Genomic DNA, 26,896 nt, shown 5'->3' on the forward strand with positions numbered 1-26,896 from the left:
GCTCTCCTTTGTGTATTGCTTTAAGTGTCTTCTGCCTACAGTTTGCTGATGCATAACAGCAGACCTCCATCCAGCTGTTTGCATAATGATTAATAGCTAAAGACAGTTTCAGTACAATATTATACTCTGTCTCTTATACAGTATAATACATTTGTAAAGCAACCACAATGATAATGTTTACCAGAGCTGAGATAAAATTTGGAATTTTAACACCTGGAGCAAGTAAACCTGAACAGCTGATTGGCAGAGGTATAGAAGTGAAAAGACCCAAAGAAGAGGGAAACAAAACAGAAAAAGAAAGAAAAAACAAACAGTAAAATGGGCTAAAACTGAAAGCCTCTTTCTTACTTGCATAGAAATGGTTTTCATATATCAAGCAAACTTAAGATACAATGTAGTCTATCTTTTGAACAAATACATTTTCTGTACAGCATTCGATTTTCACATATCTTTTTAGGTATTGATATTTCAAATTATTCAAGGTATTATAAAGTTTAGTGACTAATAGGATTAACACTAAGAGAGGCCTACCAGAGACGTAAAGTGTAGTATATCCAGGGACGTAATGAAAGAACCCTGCAAGGGATGCAGCCACGGGGGGCCCTGCACAATTATTCTAATGACTGCATTTGCTCAGCCACTGATGAGGAATCATACAAAATGTTGTAGACAAAGATTTGTAGACAGTCCCTATTCAGTGTGCAGCAGGCTCTTGTGTACAGCGCCCCCCCCCCCCCCAAGTGCTTTGTACTGTAGTGATGCTGGAGAAGTCTGCAGAGCCAGTTCTGCTCCACCAGAGATGGACACAGTGAGTGTAATAAGCTGAGGCTGGGAGCACACTCGTATGTCGGTTTTCTGTATGCGTTTTTTGCACACCATGTTTATCTGTGTGTGTGAAAACATGCAAACTGATATATCACAGAAGCTAATGTAATTGATTGAGAAAATGCATGCAGTGTTCACTGCTGTCTGTTTTTATCTGCATGGGGAAAACACATTGAAGTGTGCACTAGGCAATTGAATAACATTGGTTCTCAGTTTACCTGTGCAGAAAGCGAGGGGGGAGTGGCCCCCTCCAAAGTTTTGCAGGGGGGCCCAGTAATTTCTAGTTATGTCCCTGAGTATAACTATCATAAATAAAGAACTAATTACTTCAGAGGATGTACCTTGCAACTATAGAACATGTTATCACAATCTTTCATTTCTTTCTTGCTAAGCTAGTTTAAGTATTGTAAGTGCTCTTGTCGTCCCCTTGGGGTTCTCATACCTGGCTGCCATGTTGTATTTTCCCTCACTGATCCTTGTTGTATTCCCTATGCAAAGTAGAAGGTGTCCTGCTTGCACCCCTCCTCCTTGTACCAGCACTTGTTGCATCACATTTGCCTCTCCTTTAATATCTGTAGATACCTAGCAATAACACAAGGAAATGGAAGGAATTTACCTTTCCATTTTTAGCTGTTAAATGAGAGAAATGACACTATTATGCATGTTATTAATAAATTACATACAATTATAGTAGATTAATCGAAAGTTATTTCCTTGCACCTACTTCTGTTTATATTGTTAACCTCCTTGAATCACTTTCTTGTTTGGTTAATTTTAGCAAGAACAGGTGTTTTTTGCTGCTATAGCTAACAGCAGGCAGCACATGTAATTTATGTCTTTTTATATTTACCAGAGCATTCTCTCTCTTTTATTTTTATATGCTGTCAGTTATTAAATGTTACACCCAGAGCAACATTTAGCAAGGACAACTCCAAAATGTGTTTTCTCAAATAATAATCTTTAAAGTGACCTATGGAATGTTCCATGACCGTTGGAATGGTAGTAGTTATGCCCACTGGGCAGCCAGTAGATAATGATCACTAATGACTCTTGGGAGGCATGAAGAATTACAAGCCCCTACTGCTGTTTCTGGAAACAGTGATAAAACCAAGTGACCTACATGGAAAACCTTCAGCATAGACTGTTGGTTTGTTTCATATCATGGATTTCTGCACAAGCTTTAACTGCTGGACACTATGCTGACACACAAGTGTCCTCACACTTCTTAATAGTGTGTCATATAAATGTGATTTTCAGTCAGTCTTTCAGCATGCAATAAATAACCCATGTAGTATCCTGCAATTAGGATTATTTTGAGTTTAACATCTATAATGTGTGGATGTTTTTTGGTTTTTTTTTCACCCCTAACTGTGTGACTTTTCTAAAGCTTATCTTTCTGTCTACAATTATATTATTCTTTTATATTGCTGCTTTAAATGACTCCCATATATCTTCTGCACTCATTATGTGCTTGACTCACACTGTTTTATTGTTACTGGCGCACCAGAACAAGTCAATGCCGTAATATTGTTTCTTTCACCTGCATTATATCCCTTATACTTTGCTAATAATTGCTAAAGTGCATGAAGGCAAGAGCAATAACAGTGTCTGTGCATATCTAAAAAGCTTTTTAAATATGTGATTTTTTTCCACGTTTAATTGACCATTTTCCCATTTAAAGTTTCTTCAAAACATTTTAGGTAGTCAATTGCCTGTAAAGCTAATAAGCATTCTGTCATAAGATTTACAAGACAACATGTATACACGCACACGCACAAAAAATAAAAAAAAGTAGGCTACCTGATCCGCGGGGCTGAGTGAACCAGGTAGCCGCAAAAACTGCCGCTCCTCACCGCTCCCGTGGGCCGCAATGGTTCACTTTCCCTTGTGAGACCCCTGGGTCACAACGCAGCACTGAGAGATTGTGTGTCTCCCGCAGCGTGCAGGGAGGTGGGGGAGCGGCAGGGGGTGCGGCCAGGGAGGGCTGCCCAATGGCAGCTCAGGAAACCCTGCAGGAATGCCCCTGTTGGGCGTTTTAAAAAGGGAATTCATCTCCCCTGTTTTTTTCTCTGAGTTAGCAACAAATCTTGTCACTAAACTCGGGGGGCTATCGCGCGGCGGTGGGGGGCAGAGAGGGGCGGTTGGGGACACAGAGACATGGCATTAGGCACATTGTTCTGTGTCCCATCTGCCCCCCAAAGATCCACCTGGGGTTTTCTTTGTTTTTGTCTGTTCTGTCCATTACCTTATTCAGCTATAGTCCAAGCTCTTTCCTTGTTTCTCTACATTCTGCTTTATTTTGCTAATGCACACAAAATCATGAGCAATTGTCATGATAGTGATTTGGCTAATGCATATTCACTGATATAGTGGGTGCTACTCTGATTCATTTTAGTTTAACATTGTTTTCCTTATTTCATGACAACGCAATGTTCTTTGTTATAAGTGGATGCTGATCCACTGAGTCATTCCTAATTCCTTTATTTATCAAGCACTTGGTGAGATCACTGATTAAATTCTACTTTAGCCACCTACTCCACTCTAACAGAGTGTTCTGAATGTACCCCTGCCAGGAGAACAATATGTAAGCTGTCCTTGCTGACCTCCACCTCAAACATGGTAGATTTTGTCCTATAGCAAACCCCATCTTACTTTTCAGCCACTGGCCAAAGCTGCAGAATCTGCCATTTTTAAGAGTTGTCATTTTGCTTTTTGTGAATTCTGATAATGACCTTGCCTGCAGAGCTGATTGTGCTCAGCCATTGCAGACACTAAAAGGTTTTTCTGCCTTTGATCTTTCCTGACAGGACTTTGTTTACACTAGGGAGGCAGATTCATGCAATCTTGTCAATTTGTTCTCAGATCTTAAAGTGGACCTGAACTTTGCACAGGACAAGGGAAACATGGAGAAATGCACCCTGTGTGTTTAATCACAACTGTAATGTGATATCTCCCCTGTGTCACAAGATAAGCTCATTTGATAGCACAGGAAGAACAATATATCATAAATCAGGAAGTAGAAACACTACAGATTTATTTTTGGATTTGTATCAAATAAAATGCTATTATGCTGCTGTTTATCTATTAGAGCAGAGAGGACGTTCCGAGTTTAGGTCTGCTTTAAAGGGATACTGAAGAGGGGTCGGGGGAAAATGAGTTGAACTTACCCGGGGCTTCTATGATCTGCCTACCCTTCATCTAGTTGCCAGTTGGTGCAGCCCTGCCCGCCGAGCCCTGCAAAACCCTCTATCTCCTCCCCTCTGGGCTTCTCTACAGCGGCACCATGTCACTGTGAGTGCGACCCTGGCTGTACTGCACTGCGTGGACTTTGCAGTGCACAGCCTTGTTCAGAGCCTCCACCAGACTGGCCCTGGACTGAGCCAGCAGAATCAGCAGCGGTGAGATGTAACGGTACACTACCCGGACTGCTGCTTGTAATTATAGCTCTTAATGTGTTGGATATGAACGGGCTGGCTGAGCACTGCTAGGGGGGCTCATGTTCTATAACTAGTACACTGCTGAAAGGTCTAAAGCTGGACAGTCAAAATTATTGAGCTTGCATGGGACTACAACAACCAGCAGGGATCTACATGGTTTATTTTAGTGTACCTTCAACTTGTGTAACAGGAACAGAAAGAAACTGTACAATAAACAATGTCGATCTCTGCTTGTTCTTTAGTCTCACGTAGGTTGAATAATGTCGACTGGCCAACTTTAGACCTTTTAGCACTGTACTAGTTATAATTAATAAACTACAAAAACGTCTAAAGTCAGCCCAATATCAACCTGTGAGTCGGCCCTATCTCACCCCGGGTGGGTGCTATTCATTATTATTGCAAAGCAGTGGCAATGTAGGGGCTAATCATTATTAATGCAAGGCTGTGTCAGTAACTTGGGGGGCTAATCCTTATCAAAATTCCAAGTAAATGCAAGGTCGTTCTTCACATTAAATGTGAGCATTGTCAAATTTCTATCTTAATGTGAAATATCGTTTTTGGTCATGATGTAAGATTATTACTATGATACCTGGTTTAATTGAATGTCAGTAGTTTAAACAGACTCCTAAAAACATGGTTCTTGAAAAGAAATTCTGCTCTCAAAAGAAATCTTAAAGTGGCCACACACCATACAAACTTTGAGAAATTTGCTAGGGTGTGCATATAAATAAATTGACAATCTAACACACACCATCTTTAGAAAAATTTCCAGCATTCCAGATCGATAAAAATCGAAAAAAAAACCAGGACATTTTTCAGGAGATCCGATTATATTTATCGAATTGCTGTAAAATTGGATCATTTTATTGTATTGTCTGTGGCCACCTTTAATCGTTGTATTGCTGATCTTTGGCTCTTTTGACGAATGAGTCTGCAGACCACTGTGCTAGCCGATACTTTGAGAGCCCTTTTTGCATGTACTAATCCTGGTCTAATCTGTACCACAGTCATTGGATAATGTCCAGGCCAGTTATGGAGGAAACCAATTAACATAACACTGTGACAAGAGGGATATGGAAACAGTCATATGTATTATATTTATGCAATGCAGGTTTCTATGCCATCCTGCTGGTCCTATGCCACTCCAATTTCATGCCACTAACCCAGAATGAGCATGCAGATCAGGGACTCTAGTCTGAGAAGACAAAATGCATGCTTGTTTTACATTGTGATTTATATATTACTGAAGTCAGTAACACCATCTACTAGAAAGCAAGACAGCCAGCATTGTTTAAAAGGAACTATGGTGGCCTCCATATCTCTCTCGTTACATGGTCACTTTAACCTATCAGTACATGTTTTGGCTGTAGGAGGAAGCCGGATTGCTTTCACAATCATTTTGCTGGAACATGTATGCAGATAACATCCTCTGACAGTCATAATATTTGCTGTATAATGTAAGGGAAAGCATTATAGCTAAAGGATCAACATTACAACTATAAAACTGGTATTTTCATTAGGATGTCAGCAAAAGCTGCTTCAGTATTTCTTTCAAGGCCGGTGATAGGTAATGCGGACCTGAACTTACCCAAGAGCAGGCCCGGATTTACATCAAAGGAGCCTGTAGGCACAGATGTTCTGGCACCCTAGACTTTGCCCTCTATGAACCTAAAACCCCACCAAACTGCCAGGGGAGGACTGGGACCTTTTGGCCTGGGGGGACAACACAAACTAGAGGCCCGTTTCACGGCATCCCCAGCCCAAAGCCATATCTTTCTTGTGTGCAAATCTTCAAATTGTGATGACTAACACACACACACACACACACACCAACTGCGCCTGTGCGAGCGGCGCTGTCAATCACCGCCACATAGACCAGAGCGTACTGTGCAGACGCTGAACTACTGCGCCTGTGCAGTACACTCCGGTCCACGTGGCGGTGATTGACAGTGCTGCCCGCACAGGCGCAGTCCAGGCCGACATCCAGGTCGGACTGGTGCCATCGCCGGGGACTGGGAGGCAACGGCAGCGAATGGCTGACTGCAGAGCTGCGGCGAGGGACATGCTGGGAGCGTGGGGCTGGAGGAAGCCCCGGGTAAGTAGCACTTATTTCATTAAAAATGCCTGATAACTCCTTTAAACAACCCCCCCCCCCCCACACACACACACACACACAAACCTACCTACCTGGTGATGCCTAACCCCACTCCTGCCCACCCACCATACAAACTACTTGTCTGACACCTACCCCCCCCCCCCCCTTCCAACTACCTGTTTGACAGTGCCTAACTGCCTGCCTCCCCCCTCCCCTGCCGCCAATCACACCACAAGAAGAAAAAACGTTCCCCTCAGGCCAGGGTCAGAATGGGGATGATTATCACACACAAAAAAAAAAACTCAGAGGGCACTGGCCTGGGCAGAGAATTGAATTTGACAGCAGTAGCAGGCAGGCAGCAAAGTGTGAGTAACTCAGTGACAAGAAGGGAGAAGAAGTACAGAAACAAAATTTATAAAAACCACCTTCTCCTCTTGCAACCTGGACCCGACCTCCTCTATCCTCCTGTCTCCTCAGTCCAACACCTCCTCCTCCTCCACAGCAGCAAGCAGCTATAGGTGGCATCTCCGACTCTCAGCCCCCAGAGTGTCCGACTCCTCCAGCCAGGACAGCCAGCCTGCCACTCATAGCTGCAGCTCCAGGCCCCCAGCCCCCCCCCAGCACAGAAAGCTGAAGAGTGAGACAGCTCACTCCGACGACACCTCAGGCACAGCAGCACAGGGGAGGACTGTGTCCGACTCCTCCAGCCAGCCACTCGTAGCCACAGCTCCAGGCCCCCAGCCCCCCCAGCACAGAAAGATGAAGAGTGAGACAGCTCACTCCGATGACACCGCAGGCACAGCAGCACGTTGTGGGCGGCAATGGCTCCAGGCGGGGGGCGGAGTCAAGCAGGGTCAACCCACCGGGCCGGAGAGGATCTAAGCTATTTGTGTCCTTGTGCCGCTCACATCCACCGCAGGCGCAGCCACGCACAAGGGCACACCACGGCCGGCCGCCTCAGCCCCTTCTCTGATTGGATACTTCAACTTGCCGGGAAATATCGCGCGAGGTTGCGATCCCCACTGCGAACCTTTCACCTGTGGTATGTCTGCGGCCGCTGCGTATAGCAGCCGCTGGCCCTAATTACTTAAGATTCGGGCGGCCCGGGGGGCAATTGCCCCCCGTCCCCCTGGGCCAGTCCTCCCCTGCAAACTGCACCACAAGTGTGCTGGCTGGCTCAGCTGTCACTTTTCCCTTAGTTCTCTTGCCCGTTATAGGTAGCTGCAGGTGCCCCTTAGCATTAGATAGCCAGAGGTATCTTCAGTATTAAGCAGCTAGAGGTGCCTCCAAGTATTAGGCAGCTATAGGTGCCCCCGACTGAAGGGCGTTCTGGTGTAATGCTGAGACCTAGCTGAGTAACCTGTCATTTACACTCTGCTCAGGACTCTGCATAGGTAAGGCGGGAGGTAGACACTAGGAGAGGGGAGTTAGCCACTTTTCTACTATCAGGTACCTGTAGGCACGTGCCTACAGTGCCTTATGGTAAATCCGGCCATGACCAAGAGTTGTATATTTTCTTTCTGAGACTATACAACTGATATCACCCACCACATGCTTTTGCTATAATAAAGCTAATTTACAAGACACAGTACATTGTATTGTGCTTTTCTCCTGGTGGACTCAAAGCACCAGAGCTGCAGCCACTTAAGACATGGACCACGAGCAACCAGGATCATTAGGGAGCTTTGCCCAATGACTCCTTACTGTTTTTCTAGTTTAAGCAGGGTTTCAAACCGTTGTCAAAGGGCATAAATCCCACCCCAGTACACTATCCAGCTGAATAATGAAATTCTAAATGGCTACAAATCAGAGAGAACATGTATTAAAAATGAAAGTGCTGGCAGTCAAATCATGACCTGGAATTAATAAACAGTAACTACCACTGCATGGGATCTTTAATTGCTGCCAGGATGCTATCAAATATATCTATATCAATACATGACAAACATAGTTAATTCCTGAGTATGGCTATAATCTGAGTACACAAATCAGCCCACGTATAGTGTACGTAGTGTAAATGTATGGTCTCTGGAGACTAGCTTTCATGGCTAATTGCTCTAAATTAAGAGTTTCTCATTAAAATGATCATTACTCTTTCAGCTACCAGTGCTTATTGCTACCTGTCAGCATCATCTATGCTTGAAGGATGACAAGGCTCATCATTGTTATACTGATCTATAACACTCACATAAGTGCACGGAGGGAAAGACTGATAAAATCTGTTACAAGAATTGAGTAGTAAATATTGTTTTATGTGTCAGCCTCATTGGCTTATTTGTACAGGTAAACAATATCTGTTCCTTCCTTCTGTCTGATTTCAGGACATTGTAGTCATTTGTCTTCAGCAGCTCTTGCTTTGCAGTCACACATTGCTGAGACAGTATTAAGCATGCATATTTTCTGTGAAATCTTCCTGAAACTTCACTATTTGTTCTGTACTTCTTCTTTCGTCTCCAGCCTGCCATCCATCTTGTCGTACCTGCCTGGGCCCTGAAGATTCCCACTGCACACAATGTATAAAAGCAGGAGACTGGCTCCAGGCGGTTCAGGAGTACAGAGGGAAGCCTTATGGGACATGCCAGCCTCATTGCAAGCCTCACTTTTATGTGGACCGTACTGCAGTGTGTCATGGTAAGATAAACAGTGCACAGTTGTCATATTTTTCCCTGACACAGAGATGTGTACTTGATGCAAACAAGTACAACTATACATCATAAACAATCATGTGGTTAATGCTCTGTGAGACTTGTTTCATAAAACATGAGTTAGTGTGGTTGCACTTGAGTATTCATTAATGTACTAGATATTGTTAGAATAATTCCTTTTTTTCAGCTGCAATGTAGATGAGCTGTAATGCAAATTATGATAGTTTTCCTATAGGATATTAGTACATCTCTGAATTTACGGGCTTCTTTAGTAGGACGAGGAGCTAGGTCCACAATGCAGAAACATATACATAAGTATTCATGAAAAACCAGTTCGCCTATTTGGAAAAGCCTGGTTTGCAAGTCTTGGGATTCATTAACGAAGCTGTGTGAGTCATTACACTATACTGACTTCTCGTTATAACAAATTAAATCATCTCTAACGAGAAGTCAGGTTTGCTAAGCGCTAACGGACTGCTTAAAACATAGCTAAAATCCAGTAACAAAAGCAGCCCAGCACACAGTGTCACAGTAGCTACCATGTTTGCAGTGACAAATAAAAGCAAGGCACTATCCTACTGACACTTACCAGTCATAATGAATCAACTTTCTTCATCTCCACCGTACTAGCAATAATAAAAGTTACACTAACCAGACAACTATGACCTATACAAAGTTCTTCAAGTACTTGGCAGGTATAGGAACAAGAACATCAGTCAAAGCCTGACCAGAGGGAGTATGTGCATCTCTCTAGAACATACTGCCAGCTCCGCTGGGCGCACTGCTGCATTATTAAACCTTTTCTAATTCTGAACATTACTACCCCAATTTTTTAATACTCTTTATTTTAAATTTACATTAATTAATAATGCATAAAGTTTTTGTACTTTTTTTTTGTAAATATATTAAAATACCTGGCAGGCTCCTTTTAACTACATTTCCTGTTAAAGGGGCACTATTGCTAATCTGCTTAAAATAAGTCTCTTTAACATAAATATTTGTTAGTAAAGCAATGTTAGTGAGGAGTATGAACACTGATCAAAGGGTATTTCCACACTGCCAATACCCGCTGATACCCAGATTGTCACGACGGCAGATTTACCTTTCTGACGCCGACTGGGCTAATCCATTATGTAGTAGGGGGCTCCTGTAACTGCTGCTTGAGCTGCCGTTGGTTTTCATCTGGTCAGCTCAGCTATGCGCTTTCAAACTTCTAACTGCACTATCGTGCAGTTACTGTTGCTCCCAGCGCAGCCTCCGTACAGCGCAGGACAGCGTCGTATGGCTGTATGTTTATGCGCTGTCCGGAAAGGACTCCTTATGGGAAGCTGGCAAAGACACGGACACCTATTGTTGTCCGTCGCCCTGGTAACCAGACTTCGGCTTTTGCCAGCTTCCCATAAGGGGTCCTTTCCGGGCAGCGCATAAACATACAGCCATATGGCGCTGTCCTGCGCTGTACGGCGGCTGCACTGGGAGCAACAGTAACTGCACGATAGTGCAGTTAGAAGTTTGAAAGCGCATAGCTGAGCTAACCAGATGAAAACCAACGGCAGCTCAAGCAGCAGTTACAGGAGCCCCCTACTACATAATGGATTAGCCCAGTCAGCGTTAGAAAGGGAAATCTGCCGTCGTGACTATCTGGCTATCAGTGGGTATTGGCAGTGTGGAAATACTCTTTGATCAGTGTTCATACTCCTCACTAACATTGCTTTACTAACAAATATTTATGTTAAAGAGACTTATTTTAAGCAGATTAGCAATAGTGCCCCTTTAAGCTGAAAGTGCAGCTTTTATTGGAGACACAGATTCCCAAATGTGTCCCCATCCCATCACCACCCACAACACACAGCCTGAGAAGACCAGAAAGTGGGTAGTAGCCAGTGTCTTCCTGTGTGCATACATCATCTGACTTCACCCACCCGCTCTTCTGAGAGTTGAACTCTTTGTGACCAGCACTGAAGCACTACGAGCCACTTGCTGGTACACTGTATTGGATGATATCAATCAGATGTAGTTTTCGTCTCCCATATCAAATTTGTTTTAACTTCTTTGTATGTTTGCATTACTTGAGTTGTTAACAACATCTAGTGTAAATTTCATGCCAATAGCCCTATTAGAAACATAATTACTGAGAAAAACGATGTGTTAAAACCTTTTCCACCTTCTTTATATAATTTCCCAGATCCATATCTATAAGTGTATGTGTAATTAATATAAAACAAAATTGATTTATTGCAAAACGAACTCACTGTGATTGTGTACACATGACTGTAATTGCACACTTTTAGTGCTCAGGGTGCAATATAACAGAGTGGAGATTTGGAAACCTTTCCATTGTCATCAGTCAATTTTTCAGTAAATCCATGCCAGGTCTGCTAAATAGCTTTTGTTCACCACTGCTCTCTAGTTTTCCTGTCTTGGAGAACCTTAAAAAATCAGGCCAACTACCTGAATGTGTGTGTGTGTGTGTGTGTGTGTGTGTGTGTGTGTGTGTGTGTGTGTGTGTGTGTGTGTGTGTGTGTGTGTGTGTGTGTGTGTGTGTGTGTGTGTTATCTGTGTGTATCTGTGTAATATTTTCCCTGAATTCGTGTGTGTGTGTTATCTGTGTGTATCTGTGTAATATTTTCCCTGAATTCGTTTGTGCGAATAAACCTCACGTAGCTCAAAATGTGTTCAGAATATCCCTATGAATACACTTTGATAATGCATCTTTCTTTTAAAGCAAGCATCCTTAGCCCCAAATGCTGCATATGTTGCACTATTGTGTTTACACATATACTTTACCTCATGATCCAGATTAATGATAGCTAGATAGATACAGTGGCTTGCAAAAGTATTCGGCTCCCTTGAAGTTTTCTACATTTTGTCACATTACTGCCACAAACATGAACCCCACTTTGCAGTTATTGATTTGTAAAAAATGTTTGGAATAATGTATGATTTTCGTTCCACTTCTCATGTGTACACCACTTTGTATTGGTCTTTCACGTGGCATTCCAATTAAATTGATTCATGTTTGTGGCAGTAATGTGACAAAATGTGGAAAACTTCAAGGGGGTCGAATACTTTTGCAAGCCACTGTTGGTAGATCGATAGATGGATAGATAGATAGATAGATAGATAGATAGATAAAATATTTTTTCGGGGGGGAGGAGTAACCAGTTTTTTAATATGTGTCATGTTTAAAAATGTTACAGATCAATGGCTTATGTAAACCCATGATTTCAGTAAGCCTTTGTACAGCAACATCATTTTCTGTAGGAGGTCTTTACTTACAAGCACATGAAATCTTTTTAGTTTGTTTTGCAGAATAGTTTGAGTAGTTGCGCCAAATGCTCAGGCTTTGATGAGTTATTTGATTGACTGCAGGCTTTTTACCTGAAATGTCAAACCTATGTGATTTGAGCCTGAGCAGAGAATTTTGATGTTTCATTTTGTTCTACACGCTGTACTGATGTTCCTGGAAGCACATTTTCTGACACTAAATCATGTATATGTATATTCTTTTTGGCAAGTGAAAAAAGACAGTTCATATTTGCGTGTTTCTGAAAACAGCTGAAAAATAAGTAGTATCAAAGGTTCTTTGCCTTCAAAAATGTTATTATCTATTTTAGATAATGGAATTGCTTGAAATTTAAACAGAAAATTAATACCAGAATATGCTGTAGTTTAAAGTAAAGTAATTTGGTATAAAGAATTTTGGACGAACATTTGTAAATTCACTTCTACAAAGTCTTTTTCACCGCCAACAGGAAACTATTGGTAATCGTTCTATAAACGGCCTGATTAAACAAACTGAAGTATCCAAACTTTAGTTCTTTAGTTTAGTTTAGTACACCTGTACGGGTCACAATCACAGTCAAGATGTGCAGAACCCATTGGCTCCTGTGGCTCTCCACACATGAGGAGCTGCAACCTGCTCCATTAAATAAATATGGAATAGTGAATGTGCATGTTTCCTTATTCATCTTTGGATGTAATGGCCAGACAGATCAGGGTGAGAATTGGAGCAACAGATTATTTCCCCTCTCCTAATGTTCCTCATCTATATTTGCTCCAAAGTGGAGGTGGGGGTAATAATATGGGGATATTATAGCGCTTTGTGGTCATTACTTTAAAGTGGATCCGAGAAAATACTTTTACTCATTGCATAATTGTGTTCCTTTCATATAGTTTATAGTGCATTCCTCAAGCAAAATACGTTTTTTGTTTTGTTTTAACACTCTAATTCCCTATAAACTAAACAAGCCTCGCCCACAACTTTTTCAGAGAGCCTTGGCACTGTAGCAAGGGCTTATGGGAAATCAGTCTGGGCAGGAGGAGGTTACTAGCCAGAGATTTCAGAGGCAGAGGGGAGGAGGGAGGAGGAGAGCAGAGTGAATTTGTCACAGGCAGAGAGCTGGAGATGCTATCAGCTTTGCCTGTGTGTAATGTTTATAAACAACATGGCTGCTGTCATTGTATCACAGGAAGAAATAATCATATTCTGTTGAAGCTGTTTGCAGCTAGATTTGCTGTGTAAACTATCTAAACTTTAGATACGATATATAAACAAGTTACTTGTTATAGTTACTGTTTCAACTCGGATCCGCTTTAAGAAGGGCCAACCAAATAGCCATGTTCACCCAAATACATGGTTTAAAGGGGTATTTTATAACCCTTATTTGTACAGATGTAAAAAGTTATAATGATGTAATAAACTTTCAAGTTTTGAAAGTATCTTGTTAATATCCACGTGTGTAATCCATGCCTGTTTTCTAATACCATCTGTAATTCCTCTTGCTTGATTGCAGAATGCCACCCAGTCATCTGTATTTGTCACTTCCCTGGCACCCACTGACTGGGGAGGCTTCAATTTCCTGTGGAGGCTTCCAGTGAATGGATCAATGGGATTCTTTGGCAACAAACTAAATGAGCCTTAGTAGGAAATTTGATTTTCCTGACAGGACTCATTTTGAATATGTGGCAATGATTCCCATTGATTAAGATAAAGGGATCAATGAAAAGTCTCAATGGGAAATTCAAATATTTCAGTCATTTTGCTCAGGGAACAAGACAGATGGGCAAGGCAGTGGTTCTGCAATCAACCAAGAAAAAGAACTAAGCGACATTGAATTTTATGGTATTTGTGTGTGTGTTTTGTTTTTTATTCTACCTGTTTGTGTAAATAGATAAGTGTACAAAAATGGCCACTTTTGCCAAGTTACTTCAGTAGGATAGGTATTTGGTCATCTTTTAGATAACAACATTAAACACCCATACTATTACCCTCCCTCCTCCCTGGACCCTTAAGTCGGAAAGAGTCCCTTGCCCTTAATACTAGGACAAGGGTGCTTTGCAGTTAGGGTGGGATCATTTCACATTGTATTAATGGTTTGACTTCCATTCAATTAGAACAATTGAAAGGGGCATAGTGGTAATTTTCATTAAGCAGTCAGAGATAGAAGTGGCAGAGGATCCACGTCATCAAGCAGTGGTTTTCTGTTACACTTCTTCCTAAATCTAATGAATGACATGAAGTGAGACCAACTGGTACATCGACTACTACTCTTACAAGGAGAAAAACCTGACAATTGTATTGGTAATACCAATGGTATTGGCACTCAGGTTTTAGCTACTTTGTGTCTTTTTTATTTTCTAGAATGCATTCCATACTTTGTATTGCATGCAGCTCAAAATATACGGTAGTTGTGATGCTATTTGGCATTCAGTTTGTTATTCCAGGCTGTTCACGTCAACAGAAATTATTGCCTTTTGCATTTGCTCAGAAATGCTGATTAATAGATAAGGTTTCTACTTGAAGACAGATTTTATAATTAGAACACAATTAGTCTTCATTACACGTCAGGCTTAAGGCTCTGTGAGTTGTCTTCAGAGAGTACCGTATGGGTAAATTCTGTGCTGAGCACATTTTGGCTGCTGATCACTAAACTGTCAAGTATGTCCCCAAGACACAAATCTTGGCTAGCACACTTACAACGTGAAAATGAAATACATTAAACTCTGCGTGTTGTTATAACATGTTGGCATTTCATATTAGTGATAGCTTTCTGGGAACTTCTTTCAGTGGTGCCACACACTTTAGATTTATAATTCACTGCCGTTACAATAAAAAATGAAAATAAAATAATCATGCAGTACTGTTAAAGTGAAATTATACTTTTATTAAGAAATTAGCTATGAAGGTATATCTGTGGTGTACGAATTGATTTACAGCTAAATTGCATTTCTACATCAGTTAGCCACTTGATTGATTTGATAATCACAATTTTAAGCTCAGATTGTACATATTGACTCAGTATTCTCTTTGGGGTATATACTAATTAGAAATGTTTATCTTTATGAATTAGTAATGAGCCTCACAGTGTAGGAAACCTTGTTACTTGTTTTCCATAATCAGGCTAACTGAGTGATTGGCAACAGGCTGGACCACTCACATCTGACTTGGTAATTACTGTTTTGTATGCACAAAACATGTAAGCAAGATGAACTATTTGTAATTAATTATTTTTACATAGAGAGCTGAACTGGACGATTGCATTTTTTCAGTTTAGCTGCTTATTACATGCTATAAAAGTTCATCAAAATCTATTGTCAATCAACAAAAATGCATATACAGTATTTTACTTAGGTAGTATGGCACCAGCTGTCAGCCATACTATCTCACAAAAAACAAAACAACACATATATACTGTATACGTAGATAAATACTTGTTCTACTTAAGTAACATATGTATTGCACTATCCACATGTTTATTTTAGTGATTTTTCTATAGTAAAAAATCCTTCTTAGGATTTTCCCTTTTGAATTTGTCTATCTTACTCTGTCGGTGTATCATTCTCCCAGTCTTCAGATACTTCCACCCAGCTCTGCAGTAGAAAGTGCATTGTCTCAGCATGAGAAATATTGGCTAATCACTGAGGAACAGAGATTTGGGAGGGGAACATGGGAGGGAAAGAGGCTTCAGCCAATAAGACTGTATTAGTTATGTCTGAGGGGAAAGTAGAGAAGATAAAAAGAAAGCCCAGCAAGCCCTGCAACTTCCTTTGTGCAGCAGATGTACCAAATAAGAGCCAGGGAAACTAGGGAATGATTTTTTATGGAGAAGAAAAGTAATAGTGATTTTTAACTTTTGGATTGCCTGGTTAGCATCCTTATTACTTGTTTACCAGATAAAAATAAAGAATTGATTTTTGATTTTTTGTCTGACAGTTACACTTTAAAGAAACTATTTAGGTATTCACATTAGGCCATGTCCCTTAAAGGGATCTAAGCAGCTCCTGGCTTCAAATAGCTGAAAGGGCTGCCATATTTCAGAAGTTCAACCCCCTGCTACTTTTCCACTGCCATTAACCAGGCTAGGTGTGAAATTCTTCAAGTGTGGCTAATGTTTTCGTTTTGAAGTACAATGGGGAAGACTCTGGGTTTGTTTGTGGTCAATTAAGTCTAATGAGCTGATTTCTTATCTGCCTTCCATCATCTGTTGCTTCTGAGTCCACAAGTCCTTTCACGGACGGAAGAGGTGCTTATTTTAACCGTTAAATGTAAAAAGATGAGGTAAAATGAAAATGTTTTTTTTAATAAAGCACATTTTTAGAATGCATTTTTAATTTGCTATAGAGCTGTCCTGGGTGTTAAAAATGATGCTCGGTTCACTTTAAAGGGACTCAGTCTATTGTTCTAGTTATATTCTAGTGTCTTTTCTCCTGTCAGACTGAAAGAGCTTGCGAGGCAGCCACTAGAACTCACTCAGTAGGCAGTAGCAGTGTTAGGGAGTCTTGCCCAAGGAACTCCTTACTGAATAGGTGCTGGCTTACTGAACGGGATTTGGATTTGAACCCTGCTCTCCTGTGTCAGAGGCAGAGCCCTTAACCACTTGAGGACCACAGTGGTAAACCCCCCCTAAAGACCAGGCTGTTTGTTTTAATATCTGGCCACTGCACCTTTAAGACCAAGCTGCAGGGCCGCACAACACAGCACAGGAGTGATCCCCCCCCCTTTTCTCCCCACCAACAGAGCTCTCTGTTGGTGGGGTCTGATTGCCTCCCCCCCCCTTGTGTTTATTTTTTTTTAAATAAATATTTATGTTCATATTTTTTAAATATTTTTTGCTATTTCTGTGTGTTTGTTTTTTTCCCCAATCCCCTCCCTCCCCCCAGCCGGCAAATCACGCGATCAGCTGTCAAAGGCTTCTGCCTATGAGAGCCGATTGCTCTCTTGTCCCCTAGGGGGACAGCCATGTCACACGGCTGTCCCCAGTACAGCGCTGCTGCTGATTGCAGCACTGTACTGTGTAAATAGACAGCGATCACGCCGTTTAACAGTCTACCGAGCAGCAATAGCCGCTCGGACACTGAAGACAGGGCGGAGCTCCGCCCCCCGAGAAGGAGATCCACGCGATCTCCTTCAGTAGCTGGCTCCAGGACCTGACGCCAATCGGTGTTAGGCGGTCCTGGGGCTGCCGCCGCGGCCACGCCCGTTGGTGTGCAGCGGTCTTAGAGTAGTTAAACATTACACTATCCAGCCAAAACTATGGAGGGGAAGCCAACCAATTGTGTTTCTGAATTGCAAGAGTAGATTGGAGCAATCATAGAAAGCCATCGGAGCCTTGTAAAAACCTGCATACTCTATGCAGATAGTGTATCATGTGGGATTCTTAGATTCAGAGATTATTTTTATAAATGTATTTAGCACTGACTAATTGTCCCACAACACTCCACAAAGAAAATCATATAAATCACATCACTAAATAGGCTTGAGCATAGTCTGTGTTCATGAGACATGAGACTACAGAGCCTTTTTTAGAATTCAGATGACCTACTAATACATTATTAGGTTGTGGCTAGAAACCAGATCAGCCAGTGAAAACCCTATCAAATACGTAGACATAATGTCCATGCACGTAGTGGCCATGTTGGAATTTGAAACCGCAACCCAAGAGTGCTAACTCTTTAGCTCCCATGTAGAATAAGCATGAGTTTTCAGGCACATCACTGGTGCTGAAAATAGTGTGGTCACTGTTGGCCTTCATGATCAGATTAAAATATGGAATTAATCAAGCCAATCAATAGTTTTTACTAGTAAATGCAACATTACTGCTGAATTTTCACAAATTTAGAAATAATGATACTAATGATAAAAACAAAATTCGTTTTTTTTTTCCGTAAAGAAAGTAACAATTTGAGGATAAAAACATAGGCAGATTCAATATGTTTAAACCTTTTCTTTTCTAAAAATAAATATATCTGTTTTTGTTGAGAAAAAAATTCATTTTTTTTTAGTTTTGGTTTTATATCTTGTATGGATGATTGGCAAACAATTTTCCGCTTAGTTACTTTTATTTTTATGTTCATATGAAGCATAAGCATCCACATTACTCAGCGATATTTACTGTACTTTATCAAATACATTTTCATTTAAAGGACATCAGAGGTGAAAATAAACTGATGAGATAAACAATTATTAAAAAAAAATCTATTATTTTATAAAGATTTCTACATATCCCCCAGTTTTATTTCATATTTATATCTACTTCTTACGTTTTTACTGTTTTCATTGTCTCTGGTCAATGAGACATTCATTGAAGTATGCCAGAGCTAAAATCTATGAACTATTAACCCTATTTATCTCTTCCCTGCTCCCAGAAGCCATTTTTTTGCCAGGAAAGTGTTTTATGGCTGTAATTCCTTATCAGTGAGGGTTACACCAGATCCTAACTGGACAATGTTTAGCTCATTCAGGCAGAGATAGAAAAAAAGGAGTATGGCACACTTAATTGTGTGCTTGGCTTGTACATACACACGTCTATCGCATCATGTCACCTCGGTATTGCTTTAAATGTACAGTACGTTTAAATGATATATTGGAGAATACCAGAAATATTTAGTAAAAGATAACGATGCATTTACAGAGAAACTTAAATTGTGTTGCTAACTCAGAGTTTTGCTATGGATCATTTCAGTGCTCCTCTGTGATATTTGGCATTAAAGATTCAGACTGATGAGAGAGAAATAAGGAGAGATGAAAGAGGAGTAATCCTGACAGCAGTGTTATGTAGTACGTACAGCAATGTACTCAGGAGGCCAATGAAAAAATGACTTTAGCAACTTACATAAACATTTGCACAGTGAAGATACAATTGGGGACATTTTATCAAGAGCCGTGCTTCAAGAATCTGGCACTGATCCAGCACAAATCAAGCTGCTACAAATGCTGCAGCTGGTTTATGTTGGTGTTGCAGCGACTTTGTAACTGCTGGCCATTTACCATGTCAATTTTGGGAACATCTTTTGTGGACTATCAACAATTTAGATAAAACAGGTGTAAAAATAAGACCCAATCAATTATAAGTCTTATTTTTACAATAGAGTACAGCTGGGGAGGAATGTTAATGAATGTAACTACTCACCTGTGGCATATCTGGCACATACTTCAATTTACAACAATCCACTCAACAAGATTGATAAATCTCCCCCAGCATCTTGTTTTGTTTTTCCCCATGAAGTTGTTTTAGATCACACAACCTGCTTATTTAACCATTCTACAAATATGATCATGTCGTAATGGTAGGCATAAAAAGACATTGATTGTGTGTGATGAACTTTTACACCAGTGAAGAATGAGAAAATTAAAAATAACTGAAGATGATCAATTTATTCTTACAGGAATCGTTCTTAGGGCCTATTTCCACTACACACAGATTGGATGCAGAATGGATGCAGAAAAACTGACTCAAATGAAAGCCTATGGGCCTGTTTCCACTAAACATAATTTTTCTAATGCAGATTTTCCCATAGGCATTCATTGGAGTCAGTTTTTCTGCATCCATTCTGCATCCAATCTGCGTGTAGTGGAAATAGGCCCTTAAAGAGACTCTGTAACAACATTTCAGCCTTATTTCTTCTATCCTATAAGTTCCTATACGTGTTCTGATGTGGTCTGGATTACTGCAGCCTTTTCTAGTTGCACTGTCTCTGTAATATATCTTATCTTCTTTCCTTTGTCAGGCTTTGTCGACATAGAGGAATGCACTGCTCTGCTGTGATAGGGAAAAGTTATGCATGTCTTCTCGCCCCCTGCAGGCTCTGTGTGTGTGCTTTGTTTATCGCTCACAGACAGGTCTCTGCTCTCAGTTTCAGCTTGTCATGCTGAGAAACTGTGTGAATCCCTGACAGGAGTGCAGATAATTCACTTTGTAATAAAAACTTGTAGTATACTGTAACCTGATATATATATATATATATATATATATATATATATATATATATATATATATATATATATATATCACACACTTCAGTGGAGGAAAACACTTGGCACACAGCTGGTTAAGTGGGGGACACAGCTAGCTCCAATATATCTGCAGTAGGCTTCACCAATACAACAGCACCCAGTAGTCAGCTCACAGTCATATATATATATATATATATATATATATATATATATATATATATATATATATACACATACATCATTTCCTGGTTAGCGGCCATGTTTTTTGTTTGCAAACACTGCCTAAAACTGGCGATTAAAAGCCAGGATTGCGGCGGGGATAGACGAAAACGGCCAAGAGGGATTTAGGAGATCAGTGACTCAATTGGTATGTTTTTTTATTGTACAAATCGGATAGTACAGAGTCTCTTTAAGGAGAATTCATAGGGGAGCATCATCACAGATTGTCTTGCAATATTTCCCAGCTTTATGGATATCAACAACTCTTTTTCCTTGGTCCTTAAGACACCGCCTCAGTTTGAGCCAAGATATACCTCCACATATGTGTTCTGTGAGTGATCAGGCTTTGCTAGGGACTCACACTCAAAAACGCCCACAAAGCTGAACTGTCGCCGCCAGCCAGCGGCTACTGCTAATGAGCTGTGCGCACCCTGGTTGCACTCCTGTGGCCGAGGGCGTTCTGCGCATGCGCAGTAGCGAATTACGAGTGCTGTGCAGGCACAAAACGTTCCTGGCCATGGGAGCGCGAGCAGGGTGCGCACAGCTCGGGTCCACACGTGATGTGGGCAGTAGCCGTCGAGCTTTGTGGGGGTCACCGTTGCCGCCCGGAGGGGATCAGGAGGATGACGTGGGCACAGAAGAAGTCCGGGGTCTGGAAGAAGACCCAGGTAAGTTAAAATCTTTTTTTTTTATTTAACTTTAAGATTCCCTTTGACACTACCTATGACTCCTAAATAATATTTTTTTTTCAAGACAAACAAGACTTTCCTTGGGCAAGAACATTTTGTTTTCTGTGCATTTTAGTGGGAGAAATAAGGAAAAAAATTAAAAAATGCATTGAGTCTCAGTTTTTACCCATCACAGGATAAAAGCATAGATAAAAACATCAAATGTTATTTGCCTATGTGTCCCATTTATCGTAAAACTTAAATTATGTTATTTTAACAATCTATGGTGATGAGATTTGATTTTCAAAGTTGGATTTTTGCTACCGTGTGTACTTTTCATGTAGTATTTCATGTAATATTCATGTAGTATGAGTTGAAACACCCCACGGGGGTATAGATAGCCAGATGTGCCCCAGTATTTGCCCCAAGGTATAGATAGCCAGATGTGCCCCGGTATTAGCCCCAATATAGATAGCCAGATGTGCCCCAGTTTTAGCCCCAAGGTATAGATAGCCAGATGTGCCCCAGTATTAGCCCCAATATAGATAGCCAGATGTGCCCCAGTATTAGCCCCCAGTATAGATAGCCAGATGTGCACCAGTATTAGCTCACCCTAGTTTAGATAGCCAGATGTCCCCTTTATTAGCTCTCCCATATAGATAGCAAGGTGTACATCTTTAGTAGCCTTCCCAATAGCCTGAAGTGCCCCTTTATTAGCCCCCGGTATAGATAACCCGGTGAGCCCCTTTATAAGCCCCCCCCCCTCCCCCGCCGATAGCCAGACGTGCCTTTTTATTAGCTCCCTACATAGCCATATGTACTGCATTATCAGCCTTCCAACCCATAGATAGCCAGATGTGCTCCTTTATTATCCCCTCCCATAGGTAGCCACATGTACATCTTTAGTTGGTTTTACCTCTATAGATAGCAAGGTATGTCTCTTAATTCTCTTAAAGGATTAGTCAGTAAGGATCTCTCACCTGTTCTATTTCCAGTGGTCATTGGACTCCCCTCCATACGCTACCACTGTCAGTCTCACCATGCCTAATGAATCAGGTCCCGGCTTGATGATGTCATCAAGCCATGACCCAATCCATTTGGTCTGGTGAGGCTGACAGCGTCAGTGTACAGAGGGGAGCCCAATCGCTGCTAGAATGAGGACAGATGAGAGATTCTTATTGACTAATCCTCCAGGCTGTCTGATTGCAGCAATGGGGGAGAGGGGTTAATTGGAGAGGGTCAGGAGGGGGGTGGGGGAATCAGACCCCAGGATGTGGTTCTCTAGTTAGTGTAGTTAGGGCAGCCTTTCTCAACCTTTTTTGGGCTGAGGAACCCTTACATTTTGGGGTAACAAACGCCCCCCGAGTCCCGTGCAGCCTCAGCCTGTCAGCCACCCAATGTGCTGAGAGATGACTACAGTGCAAGTCATACTCACCCGGTGACTGACGCGCTCCCTGTCTCTTCGCCGCCATCTCCTCTCCGCCGTCTCCTCTCCGCTCACTGCCGTCTCCTTCGCCGCTGCCTCCTTACATTCACCACACTCGCTCACTTACGCAACACTTACACAAAGGGTGCGATAACTGCCCTGTAAGAGAGCAGCGTGATGCGCCATGGATTGAATCAGTCCACCGGTTGCATCAGAGGACAAGTGGAACTATTTTGGCCCATGGAAGGGGAAATCGGAACCAATATGTCCTGCAGAAGAAGGAATATAGTACATGTAAAGGAGGATACTGTGCACCTGTATCATAAACAGTTCCAAAGATTTATTTCGTTCCTCAGTCAAAAATATGAACAGCCTTGACATACGCAAAAAGAAGGTGCCAAACCTGTGTGCTTGAAGTTGAGGCGGTGTGGAAGGGAGAGGTGACCAGGGGAAGATGCGGACGGCACTACAGCCGTTTCACGCCGCTCGGGCGCTTGCTCACATGCGTGTCCGTGAAGAGACGGCGCCGGGAAGCCTCCTGTATAGGACCTTTCGTCCCCGCCTCCGGCGCCGTCTCATTGGTGTAGAGTTGTGACAGGGAAAGGTCGGGGGTGAGGGGGCGGAGTTCCGCCGTTCTACGGCGAAAGACCTAAGATAGTGTTATACATCAGGTGATGCTGTGCAGTGCATCTAGTGCATCTAGATATAGCACATTTTGATGACCTGGACACTTCGTCCCTTCTAGATGCACTGCACAGCATCACCTGATGTATAACACTATCTTAGGTCTTTCGCCGTAGAACGGCGGAACTCCGCCCCCTCACCCCCGACCTTTCCCTGTCACAACTCTACACCAATGAGACGGCGCCGGAGGCGGGGACGAAAGGTCCTATACAGGAGGCTTCCCGGCGCCGTCTCTTCACGGACACGCATGTGAGCAAGCGCCCGAGCGGCGTGAAACGGCTGTAGTGCCGTCCGCATCTTCCCCTGGTCACCTCTCCCTTCCACACCGCCTCAACTTCAAGCACACAGGTTTGGCACCTTCTTTTTGCGTATGTCAAGGCTGTTCATATTTTTGACTGAGGAACGAAATAAATCTTTGGAACTGTTTATGATACAGGTGCACAGTATCCTCCTTTACATGTACTGTACTTGTTTTTGGTGCCCTGCACAAAATTACTTGCTGCACATTTCATAGCTCTTCCTGCATGTCCCAGTGAAGTGGTTGGAACAATAATAAGGTGTAGGAATCGCATGTTGCATGTGATGCATAGCACCCTCTGAAGCTAGGCCATTAATCCCCAAGTCCAAGCATATGAGTGCCAGATCTCAAGCTATCCTGCTATACTGTACCAGAAGAAGGAATATAACCCCTGGGTAACACTCACGGAACCCCAGGGTTCCTTGGAATCCTCATTGAAAATCGCTGAGTTAGGGGGTTAACAACTACAGGCTAATATTCAGCATTAGCAACAGCATTAACAGCTACAGACTAATATCAGAATCAGAATCAGAATCAGAATTTATGATCGCCAAGTACAACGGTGGATTGTACCCGGAATTGGTTTTGGCGCATACAGGGTCGTCGATGAAAAGAAAACAGGAATAGCAAACGGTTAAGCATACATAGACATGGGACAAGCATACATAGGACAACATTACAGCTTGTGCGTACAAATAGGCAGAGTACAGCATCGCATACAGTTAAGCATGGTACATACATATAACAATAAAAAGCAACAATAAGAAGCAAAAACAGAGCATTACAGCATACACATACAGTTAACGTAATACAAACATAGCAAAACATACACTGATAGCAGGAACAGAAAAGAGTGGGACTGGAGGAGCAGCCTGAGAGCTGATATGAGCGCTGCCATTTTCGGCACTGGACGCTACACAGCGACACGCTCCCAACAAGACAGGTGCTACCGATTGTCAACGAAAGTAGAGAGAAGGATGTGAAAACTGAGGGGCATCATGGAGGCGGATAGCAGAATTCACTCGGACCAGGTTGCCCGAGGAGTAGCGCTCCTGATTTCAAGTCTGCACGGCTGGTAATGAGGGTGCAGACACAGTGGGGGCCCTGTGGGGCCAGGGGGCACCTTTGCTGGGCCACAGTGGTGTTGGATGTGGGGCCAGGGGGCACATTTGCTGGACGTGAGGCCGGGGGCCACCCCGGCTGGGCCGCAGTGGTGGTGGACGTGGGGGCCGGGGGCCACCCCGTCTGGGCAGCAGTGGTGGTGGACGTGGGGTCGGGGGCAGCAGTGGTGGGCAGGCCAGGAGGTTTACCTCGGTGGTGGCAGGACACTGATGCCCAGATGCAGCAGCCGGCTCCACTGGGAGGGGGGCAGCATCACCTCCTCTGTGGCTGCGATGGGGCAGCATCAGGCCCTTCATTGACGCGTGGATCCAGGCATCCCAGAGCACTCCGAGATTGATAGTGCATGCAGAGTGAATCCAGGCCACTGCTGCATGAGGAGGCTGTCGGCAGCGATGAAGATCCGGAGCTGGCTGCAAAACGGGGCAGCAATGGGGAGAGATCCGGAGATGGCTGCAGTTCGGGCGGAGAGAAATCCGGATCCTCCTTGGCCAGGTCCCGCAGGCCGCATCGGGCAGCATGCCTCGGTCTTCCCTGCAACGGCGAGGGAGCGGAGGTCAGATCCGGAACCCAGCACAGCCAGAGCACGTGGGCGCGATCAGCTGAGCGCCTGATCAGCTGGCCGCCCACCGCCAGGCCTGCGCGTCTCCACGTGTTCCCCCGACAAGGCCCTCCAGGCTGTGTGCCGGTGATGGAGCTGCCGGCGACCAGCAGCGGCAGCGGTGATGGAGCTGCCGGCGAGCAGCAGCAGTGACCCACGCCACTTCACCATTCCCCTCAGAGGGAAAGAAAGAGCAGGAGAGGATCTCAAGGGGAGAAAGAAGAGAAAGGACCGGAGCCCTGTGGCCGCGGCGTCCTGTTACGGCGCGGTTAATATGCACATCGTTGAGCATTTACAGGGGCTCTCCAACGACATGAATATACTGTAGCTACTGTAGCTGAGTAGTGAAGTGGTTAATCAATATTCCAGAAGCTTATAATATCTTTGTTTCTTTCTATGTTAAACAAACTCAATCTTGGCTGTCTGCAGTTGGTTTAATATGCTACTGGGCTGCAGTCCATGTATTCAAGCTATCATTATTCAGTAGTGTCAGTTTTTCTAAAGGAAAAACACCTATGCCCTTTTCTATTCACACTATTTAACATAGGATGTTTTCTCAAGGTGAGTTTGAATCAATTCTTGTCATAACTAGATGGTTTGATATGCTTGTATTCTCTATTAAAAGCCTGAAGGCAATATATAAAGATTGAATCATTTCATCACAAAAGGGCACAATATCCTTTAGCTCATTTTCATGGAAATGAAATAAACGTTCCATCTACAACTTTAATTTCAATATTTGGTACTACAGTTTGAAAATACAAAAAAAATGAAGGCTGAACTCTGGGCCTAAATATTTTGAAAGGTTTGAAAAGCTATATATATATATACTCTTTCAGCTTCAGCTTCCTTCCTCTCCTTGTTATTGCTGTTTGGTCGCTGAATGAACTTTGACCTTAAAGATGAAGTCCAACCTAAACAAACATACTGTCATTAAGTTACAGTAGTTATGTTAATTAAAATAGATAGGTAATATAATCTCTTACCCACACTGTTTTAAAAGAACAGGCAAATGTTTGATTTCATGATGGCAGCCATCTTTTTGGTTGAAAGGAGGTGACAGGGAGCATGAGACACAGTTCCAACTGTCCTGTGTGCTGATCACCCCTCCCAGTTGCTAGGCAACGTGAATAACAACATAGGAATTCCCATCATGCTCTGCACAGCATCAGGGAAAAAAAGCCCGGGCTTTTTTTCTTTGATGGGTGGAGCTTAGATAAAAATGCAGCTAAGAATGATGCTTTGGTAAGAAAAACAAAGTTCTGATGCTGTGAAACTGTTAAAGAAACACCAAGCCTTTTCAGTTCTGCTGAGTAGGTTTATGGTCTACTCCCTGCAAAACGGACACTTTAAAACAATTGTTTTGCATTGCAGACGATTGGGATACACCCACCTATTGGTAGTCAGGTAGTAGTTAAAAGTGTAGAGTGTGGTGTCAGTTCCCTCTGTGTTGTATGCCAGTGCACAGCTTGTATTGCATGGGGCTACCACATGATCAGGCTGAGGGGCACTGCATGATTACTTCATTAGGGAATAGTTTCTCCTACATCTGCTCAGAGCAAAGCTTTGCTCCTTAAAGTGAACCTCCGGACTAAAAATCTACTCAGCAGAAATGAAAAGGCTTGGTGTTTCTTTAAAGCGGT

The 26,896-nt window shown here is 42.6% G+C and overlaps 1 protein-coding gene across 2 annotated transcripts in view; it reads left to right on the forward strand.

The window, feature by feature from the left end:
- FRAS1 (Fraser extracellular matrix complex subunit 1) overlaps window positions 1-26,896 on the forward strand; it is a 730,981-nt gene that overhangs the window by 410,224 nt on the left and 293,861 nt on the right. For both annotated transcript variants that reach the window (XM_068233564.1, XM_068233565.1), the window contains one exon: window positions 8,815-8,988. In XM_068233564.1, coding sequence (XP_068089665.1) covers window positions 8,815-8,988 — 174 coding nt within the window. The remainder of the gene's footprint in view (window positions 1-8,814; window positions 8,989-26,896) is intronic.

This window comes from Hyperolius riggenbachi, chromosome 1, assembly GCF_040937935.1.
Source record: "Hyperolius riggenbachi isolate aHypRig1 chromosome 1, aHypRig1.pri, whole genome shotgun sequence".
NCBI classification, from domain to species: Eukaryota; Metazoa; Chordata; class Amphibia; order Anura; family Hyperoliidae; genus Hyperolius; species Hyperolius riggenbachi.